This window comes from Malurus melanocephalus, unplaced genomic scaffold (genome assembly GCF_030028575.1).
Source record: "Malurus melanocephalus ecotype Western Australia unplaced genomic scaffold, MMel_1.1 scaffold_686, whole genome shotgun sequence".
Lineage (NCBI taxonomy): Eukaryota > Metazoa > Chordata > Aves > Passeriformes > Maluridae > Malurus > Malurus melanocephalus.
The window spans coordinates 158019-167063 of record NW_026623918.1 but is presented as its reverse complement, the minus strand read 5'-3'; the positions used below and the strand labels follow the sequence as shown (position 1 = coordinate 167063).

Here is a 9045-nt window from a genome sequence, read left to right as displayed (position 1 = left end):
TCCCATCAGTCCCATCAGTGCTGTCTGGGCAGTGGCTGTGTGGAAGAAGCCAAAGGAGTTGTTACTCTGTCCTGGCTCTCGGGATGCACACGCTGTGCTCGGGGATGCTCTGCTGGCAGGAGCACACCCAGGGCTGCTCTGGGGACACAGTCAGTGTCCAGTGTCAGCCTCAAAAGCTGCTGCCTTGGGGGGCACTTCTGGGGCTCTGGAAGGTTTCCTCGAGTCTTTGATTCTGCAGCATCTTTGTGTTATGGCCCTGGCAGAACGGTCAGCTTTCCTGAAATGCCGATGCATCTGTCAGGCTCCTGCTTCCATTGCTCCCCTTGACTGAGTTTGGATCCCATCAGCTGCTGGGAACACATCCGAGGGAAGCCATGTCCTGTAAGACACCAGGGTACCCTGTGAGGACAAGACCCTTGAAAACACTCCAAACAAGCAAAAGTCTCAGAGTTTACRTGCAGATGATTCGTTTCTGGAAGCAGTCACACTATTTTCATTCCACTAGTCACTTAGCTATGGAACAGGATGATGGAGACAACTTCTGGACTCTGTGTTATTTGAAAAACTTTGTTCTGTAATAGTATACATGTTTCACAAAAATTTCTTCAGTGACAGTTATATTCCAGAAATCTCTAATAGGGCTTTTATTTGCAAAAATATATTGAAAATCAGTGGCATATAATAAACTAAAATATCCTGTTCCTACAACCCAGAAAGTCACAAAAAAAAGAATCCCTCATGGGAATTTTGAGTCTCATCTTTATCTATGATCACCATCTGAGCTCATCTGTAAAAGTGTTGTTCTTATTCCGGTCGTTTGTGACCCCTCTAGAGCATGAAGGGGGAGAGCAAATAGTTCTCCCAATTTTGTGGGCATGTATCCTGTTAGGATTTTTTATTATGTCAGTGTCAGTGTTTCACTAAGAGTGGGACTTGCACATACCAAAGGGGATGGAGGGAGGGGAGAGAAGCTTTATTCATTAGAGTGCAGCGAGACAGAACACTCCATTCTTCTGGCTGCAAGGAAGGATTCTGCCTTATAAAAAGAGCTTGTCTCGCTTTATTGTATTAAATTATTACCTACAGGTCATTTTGTCTGGATAACTTTAGCAGCATTTATTTTCATCTCTGTCCCAGCCATTAGAACTCTGATTTGTCAAAGATATTCGTGAACTACAGTAACTTTTTGACTGGTGATCAGTGCAAARGACCTTGAAAAATTGGCAGAAGTTTTCACCCTATGAAAACATTAAGATAGATAAAGCAAATTGATAAATACCATTTCATAGAATATAGGCTCTAGGATTAAATGCTCTAACACATGRCAGTAACAGATCATTCCAGGTACGGAATTTCATATTTCAAAAGCCATACAGTTAATGCTGTAAAAGAAAGGATTATATGAAATGTGATTGATTCTTATACTTTTATTTTAAAAAGTAGCTTCAGTTATGTGGGGTTCTGGAGTAAGTAAAGAGGTTATGAGAAAAAATAAATCCTTAAGTTGCGAAGAGCTTCTAGTACCAATATAGTATTACATCATCAAAATATTTCACAGATACTCAGAAATAAGCTGTACTTCTGTATGTCAGTGAAGCAGCAAATTGAATTCTCATAATATGTTTTGAAAATGAGTCTTGTTAGGTTTGATGAGGTGGAAAACGTACTGAGATCACTGGTTTGTTGCAATACATTCAGTGTGCTTTTCTTGGATGTTTGCCATGGCTAATCTTTTTAATGGCAGTGTAGCTTGTAAACCCATTTGGTAGAGAGCTGTATGTCCCTGTTTCAGAGTATCACACCAAGCAGGATGGTAAATAGGTTTCTTTTCAAGCATGCAAACCCTTTTTTTACAATACCAGAAATTTAATTTTAACATACATATCAGACATTCCTCAGTATTTGCTTTATGATTTCAGTGAGGAGCAGAATAAAATGGAAATGTTGTTTCGAATACACTCACATACATATGTAGGTGTTTMGGTGTTTTAAGGGTTTTCTCAAGGGCAGACTTCAATTCATTCAGGCCCAGTATTSAAGGAACTGAGCCTGTCTCACACCTCTGGATTTCTCAAAAGCCCTTCTTAGCTGCTCCCACATGCTGTTTTGGAAATGGTCGAAGAAAACAGTGGCCATTACAGCGTGATGAGCCATCATCGAAAGCAAAGTTCTGTCTTWCTAAACTGGTCAAGACATTTGGATGAGACAAGAAAATCTCTGGCCTCAGCCTGTTGAGTTTGAGCCAGAGGTTGCCCTTCAGGTGCTTCAGATGATTTCAGCCCAGGTGTGTTATCTTTGGTTAGATGCCCTGGATATGTCATAGCGTGTTTAGGATGGCCCCAGAGTGTAACTAGCATTTAATCTGCTTCTATTTAAGATGACTTCACAAAAGAATATGGCTTTCTTAACACGATTTCATAGAAAGTTACAGGATCTTATGTAGTCAGCATCACATTCTTTAAACCACTTTCCTGATTCCTTAGTTGTGAAGAAATCCCTTGCAAAGCCTGCTTTCTTGTCCTGTCTTCCTTTCTGCCACTCTTAAAGATTCCATACAGGAGAGGTTTGTGTACAGCTGCAGTGATCCTGCCACTCTGAACTCTGTTTTCTGTTAAATAGTTCTTGGATAACTCTTCTTGAGAGAATCCCGCAAAGAAATCCCACGAGATGAACTTTTTTTTCCCTAGGTTTCCTTTTTTATCTTCTGCCTGTACATTTTCCATAGTCACAGTCAGCTGTCTRCTTTCAAGTTGTTGTTGAACAGATTTTTGTATTTCCACTCAGATAAACAGTTTGCAGTCTTTAAACAATCTCATRTGCAAAAGCTCAAGGTAGGAAGTGAGAGTTTTGAAACTGTGTCTTAACATGTTCACGCTGCTGTAGGGTTGTAGTTCTGAGAAGAGACATGAAGAAAGAGAACATTTTCAAATTCAAGAAAAGGAAAGGGGGAGGAGAAAAGAAAGATAAACATGYATAAGTGTCTAGAAGTGCTGCTTTTTAACAAGGAAATATTTTTAATAGTGTGGCTCTTTTAGCCAGAGGTTTCAGGCTGCTTTACCAAAAGTGAYTGATGGTTGTGGTTGGGATTTGTTTGCAGTTATCCCTACAGCGAGGACTCTAACCAGGGAAGGCAATACATGAACACGAGATGTCCAGCCTGGTGCGACAGAATCCTGATGTCCCACTCTGCCAAGGAGCTCATTCTGAAAGTGAGTACAGACCTGCAGCCTCCAGTGCCTCCACACTGCWTTTACCTGGAGCAAAGGCAGGTAGGGCTGAAAGACTGTCCTTGAGTTTGGCTCTTGCAAGCACTCACCACGATGGAGACCGCAGCAGGGTGGTGAACAGAGGGGTGTGCCTCAGGGCTTTGCATCAGGATTCGGGATTTGTCCCCATAAGCCCCTGGACACTGACTAAAAGATGAGCTTTCACCAGCACTTCTTTGGTGTCTGAGCTGCTGCCTGCCTGCCTTCCCTCCTGGGCCACTTCTGTGCTCATCAGGGCTGTGCAGGGATGCACAGCACAGGGAAACTGCTTGCTTTGGAGAGAGGAACAGAAAATAAAGAGCCCCTGYAAAAAGTCCCCGTTAGTCTCCCAGCCCAGTCACCCTACAGTGACATAAGCAGCAGCACTGTCCATAGCAAGGATTCAGCAGGGATGCAAACAGAAGCAGGTACAGTGGCTGCTGGCTGAGGAGTCGTGCAATTGAAAGGAAAACTTGTACAGCAACAGCTGGAGGCACCTGAGGTACCAGCGGGGTGGATTTCTAAAGGTRTTCTGAAGAGTGTGTTGAGTCTTAGGCCAAATCTGTGGCTGTCCTCTAAATGAGCACAGTCTGCAGCAGGTAGGCYCCTAACGTTGGTACACCAGTTAGGTTCCTAAATTTAGACATTCCATTCGAGCATTAAAGATGCACTTGTGCGATGTTTTCAGAACATACAATTCCTCTTGGGATTTTATTGTGTATACATAGGGTTAGGGTTAGTTGGAGATGCTCTGTCCAAGGTTCAATGACAGAGGAAATGGGTGTGTGATAGAAGATCTCTGCCACTATTCTCTGTTCTGACCTGGCCTGCTGGCCATGGGTGGGTGGAGAGCATGAACGGGTGTGCTGCACTGAGGTTGTCTTGCTGCCCGGACTGCATGACTCGAACAGATTTGCCAAACCCAAAATTGCCCAAAGGCAGGTGTCTGTCTGTGTGTTCYGGTATAATTACTGCAGTTTAGTGGGAATGAATTACAGAAAATGATCTTTGCAAGTTAATCAATGTYCTGTAGCTTCGTGGCTTTTATTTTTCCTGTTTAAATTAATTACACCCTTGAAACTTGCTCCCCTGAAGTTTATAACCTTTTTTTCTCTCTCATCAGGGTTATTTATCTCCTGATTAGACTGTTTGCTTTGCAGTATATAACTCACTGAAAGGCTGGAAACATGTTTTCCATAGCTATGCAAATTCCAAGTCAATTCACTTCCTCACACATTTTAATGTGAAAACGTGTGCATGACATCTTAAAATTCCACCCAAAATTTTAGACAGTGTATGTATKGCAGTGTTTAATAAAAAAACAGTGAAGCCTAAGGGCAATACAGGCTTTATAGTCAAAYAGTAATGTCAAAATCAGTGTTATTTGGTTTTCTTGTACAAAAATACCATGTGAAAGAGAGACTTCACCCAAAATATTACTGATAGTACTTGGCGCCTATGAAATTCCAAAAGAACAAAGGATTAAAACCATGAAAAGAGTGGCCAATGAGGGAAGATGTTTTTTTTTAAAGCTGTGAATAAGGAGATAAAAGTGTACACAAAAGCTTGAAGAGTGTAAACAGTGCAGAGAGAAAGGAATTCTTTCTGATTATCTAGAGGGCTATAACTTGGATMTAATGGGAGAAAATTAAACAAGGGAAAACAGAGTTAGAGCACCGGAGAAGTTTGTAACAGTGAGGTCAGTTACTCGATTTCCAGTCTCTGTGTAACAGAAACCCAATCAGCTGGATCATTCAAAGCTTACCTTTAAAAGTGCAGGTAATTCTGTCTCTGGAACTGTGCACTTGCGCGTTGTGACCCGGCAGTTTGGGACATCTCCAGGAGCGCGTGTGACACGGGTTGGTGAGGCCAGACTGGGCTTTAACTCTGASAGTCTGTACCAACACAGGACTTTGCTTACCCAGCCCAGTGCCAAACTGCGATTTGGGCCCATAAAACTTAATAAAAGTAGTCATTAGAAAAGGATGCTGAATTGATAGAGGAAAGGGCAAAATGACCCTACAGGTTTCTGTGGTTCTACACAAGATGTAGTGATGGCCTTGACTGAGAATCTACTCAACTGCAGAGACCTGTAGTTTGAAGCTTTAAAAGGAACTCTGAAAAAAGTAAAAGCAAATTTTAATTAACTGATTACACTGTAACAAATCTTTAAAATAGAAATTTATATTAATTTTTAAAGAWTTTTTTCAGTTGTAACTATTGAATATTCTTATGCAGATAATTCTTTTGCTGTATTAATTTTTCTCATAGACAAATACAGTACTTCTTTTTCTGCCTAAGCAATCCTATATTTTATTTCAAACAAAAATCGTAGTAAATCTGCATTTAAGTCCTAGGTAAAGAAAGGAGAGTGTGTCCAAATTACCACCGTACAGTGTGTTCAGCTACAGAGTAGGCATTACAGATTGTACTGACATGGGGCTGTAAACAGCTTTCATGCAACATCATCTATCATGCCATGGTCGGTTACCTCACCATCATGTTATTTTATGCTTCCTGAGCCCTAAACCACCAAAGGTTGCCCACTGCTTGGGAGCGACGCTGATGCCTGATCGCGTGAAGTAATGAATGCTCAGCCAAGTGTAKATTGTTTCTGCTTGTGCACTGCTGTAATTTGTTTATCTGTCTAAAGATTATGCAGTTGAAAATCCACAATTTTATGCTGCCTTTGTAAATTATCAAGTCGCTTTTGATGAATGTATCCTCACTTCCGATGCCGGTGGCATTATGATCTTGAAATATTGGAAAGTGCTCATGCATACAATGCAGAAGGTTATGTTTTTATATTTTTGGCAGACAACCATGCTGTAAAGTAAATCTGACCTTAAGCTTCCTTACTGCATTAAAGATAATTCAGTTTTAACTTTATAGTCCTAAATGCTACTGTTTATATAAAGTTATTGCCCGGTCAAACTTGACTGATTACAGATGAGAAAGCCTTGACTGTTTCATGTGAAATAAATTAGTACTGCCAACTAGTTTAAAGCACATCTACAATTGTACTAGGACTGGAGAGTGTGCAGATTACAGATTTAATTAGCTTACAAAAATGGTTTAGCACAATAAGAAATTGTTTTGTATGGCAATGTATTTGTATTTATTCCTGAAGTTCTGTGTTAGAGAAAGAAAATAGATCCTCCAAATCATGTTTATTGCAAACGGCAGAAAGATGAGTACATTTTATTATTCATTAAGCTGCAAATGCTAAAGAAGTCAGTCTATAAGGGTAAAGTTCAATATGGAATAAAATGAAAGCAATTCATAATGGAGTCTGGAGGAATGTCATCCGTCATTTACTGCTTTTCTTAAAATCACTAAATGCTTTTTTTCAGATGAAGAAATTTATCTTAGAAAAATGGTTAAAGATTATACTCATAACCTTAAAATAATCATTCATCTCTCTGAACATTTAAAATCCCCTATATGATGAAATCAAATGCTCTTATAAGGCAACATGGATTGCATTTAATTCAAAGAACATTTATCTCACCTAATTCAATAGAAACTGTGTTGTTTTTTAAAAAAGAGTGGCCAAATGTGCTCGCYGTGTTTTGCAGCAGAAGCCTGCAGTGCAACTGCGATGTCACTCATTTCACCCAGCACGGTGTTCGCTGCAGAAACGTCCCCAGGTCCCATCAGCGGGGAGGAGATGCCGAGATCTCMGGGGCAGAGATTTGTGCAGGCAAACTGTCCAAATCCCTGCAAGCAGCACTGGCCATGAACGGTGATTTTACACAGTCTTTCTCTGGAGAAGCCACGCAAAGATGTGTTAATATCACCTTATTCAGAAACTGGTTTCACCTGTTTGCACAGTATTTCAAATATTTCTTTCTGTGTTTGCAATGTGGAGAGTTCTTGGACTGACTAGTGTTTTGTTGTGTTTTGGGTTTTTTTTTTAACTAGTCAGAAAATGACGAGAAGATAGTAATATATGACCACATTGGGCCAAATGTCTGCATGGGGGATCACAAGGTAATTAAATTAAACATTTATTATTTTGTCTTCTAAGTTTTTTGTTAGGAGGGAGAATGTACGCACTAGGTTCTGTTAATTTTAAGTCAGCTGTATCTCTACCCTGTTTTTAAAGTAACACCTTGAAAATGTTTTAAAGTTKAATTCAGCTGAAGTCATTCAGTATATCAGAATCGCTGTTTGTATAAAATCAAATAAAGAACAAGATGATGGGTGCTAGAATGAAATCAGGATATGGTGCAAATGAAGAGGAGCAGCCATCTGTGYACTTAAAACTGTTATAGCAAAACAGAAGTGATTTCATTGGGTTATCAAAGATGCTTTCAAAGCATAGCTTCAACTAGGTAATGCATAGGTGCTTATTAGTACAAGAACAAATTGGCAGTTCCATGTTCAAACAACAAATGATGAAAAGAATAAAGAAAAATGATGAAGAATTACTGAAGTACCAGTTGCTGAAATTAATAAAAAAAGCTGAATTGTACAATCAGTCTTCTCTATTGAAGACACCACATGGAAACCTAAGTTAGAAATACAACAAAACAGAGTATTTGCTCTCTTTGAAAAAGCCGGTTGGGGAGTAGGGGGTAACCTCTGAAAGCCTATCTAAAAACAGCACTGAGGCTCTTGAATAATAATTCAGAAAGGGATAGGGGGTAATTACATATATGGATGCATGTGTACATGTAATTCCAAACTCACAAATATAYACCCCTTTTTAATTCCATGGTCAGAGTTCTTGTGAGAGAATTGTTTTCTAAGGAGAAATGAACTTGAAGCATTTGGTCCAGAATCATCCAAGGTTTTAAAATAGAGCAATTCTAACTTATTCAGTAAAGAGAAAGCTCTGGGACAGCCAGTTCAGAAACGGCAGTTTTTGTTTCCTTCTCCAGTGGTTTGACACTGTGACAAAAGGGAGATGTGTATGGGACCTGAACCTCTTCCCATAGAAATTGGTGGAAAATTTTCCCTTAGATTTCAGTGGGAGCAGAAATCTGTGAGATGATGTTCCCTTGTGCATTTTGTAATTAGATYAATTCAGAAAGTTGTTGCCACATTTTGTTTCCAGTCATAGAGAAGTTTTTTGTTGTATTTACTACTGACTGTAAAAAAAAAAAAAATGTATATTCAAACATGTAATTTCTATTTTTCCCTAACTTGCTGCAGCCTGTGTTCCTGTCCTTTCGAATAGCTGCTGGGGCAGGTAAACCTATTGCAAATGTGCACAAGTGTTGTGTCGTGCAGTGATGTGGTGGTAAATATCATCTTTTTTCTTTACATTTATATTATATTTTCTACATCATTTCCCCTGTGTTTATCTTTCTTTTTAAAAAAATGCCAATTCTGCAACAGGAAAAAGATGCCTACGAAGTGAGAAGATTTTCCGTGAAACCACACTGTAGCCAGGAGGGAAGGCAGCACACTGAAATCCATAATCCTAACGGCTGTATTGATAAATCCAGTCCTGAGTGCCACATTTTTAGACTGCTGGTCGTACACTATGCTTCAGCATCTGGACTCTGTTCGAGAGAAGCCTCACATACCTCACTGTCTTGTATGTTCATGTGACATCAAGTAGAAATGTGGAATTATTTTTTATATATATGTCACAGTTCTGTTGCCAAAACTCTAAATAGACAGCAGAGATGTTATGTATTCTAGATTTCACAACTTTCAACTTTTAATAAGTGTTTGTCAATGTGGAAAAGCTATTTCGGCATATTATAAACTTTTAAAGGTATCATGCCTAACATTATATATCTTTATCACTTTGGGATTTTGTACATTGGATTGTATAGATAGAGAT

At 39.4% G+C, this 9045-nt stretch overlaps 1 protein-coding gene across 1 annotated transcript in view; it reads left to right on the top strand.

The window, feature by feature from the left end:
- INPP5A (inositol polyphosphate-5-phosphatase A) overlaps positions 1-8655 on the top strand; it is a 116918-nt gene extending 108263 nt beyond the window's left edge. The window contains exons 11-14 of the mRNA XM_057384105.1: positions 3098-3209; positions 7170-7238; positions 8406-8493; positions 8592-8655. Of these exons, the coding sequence (XP_057240088.1) occupies positions 3098-3209; positions 7170-7238; positions 8406-8486 (262 nt within the window). The 3' untranslated portion in view covers positions 8487-8493; positions 8592-8655. The remainder of the gene's footprint in view (positions 1-3097; positions 3210-7169; positions 7239-8405; positions 8494-8591) is intronic.
- Positions 8656-9045: the final 390 nt, after the last annotated feature.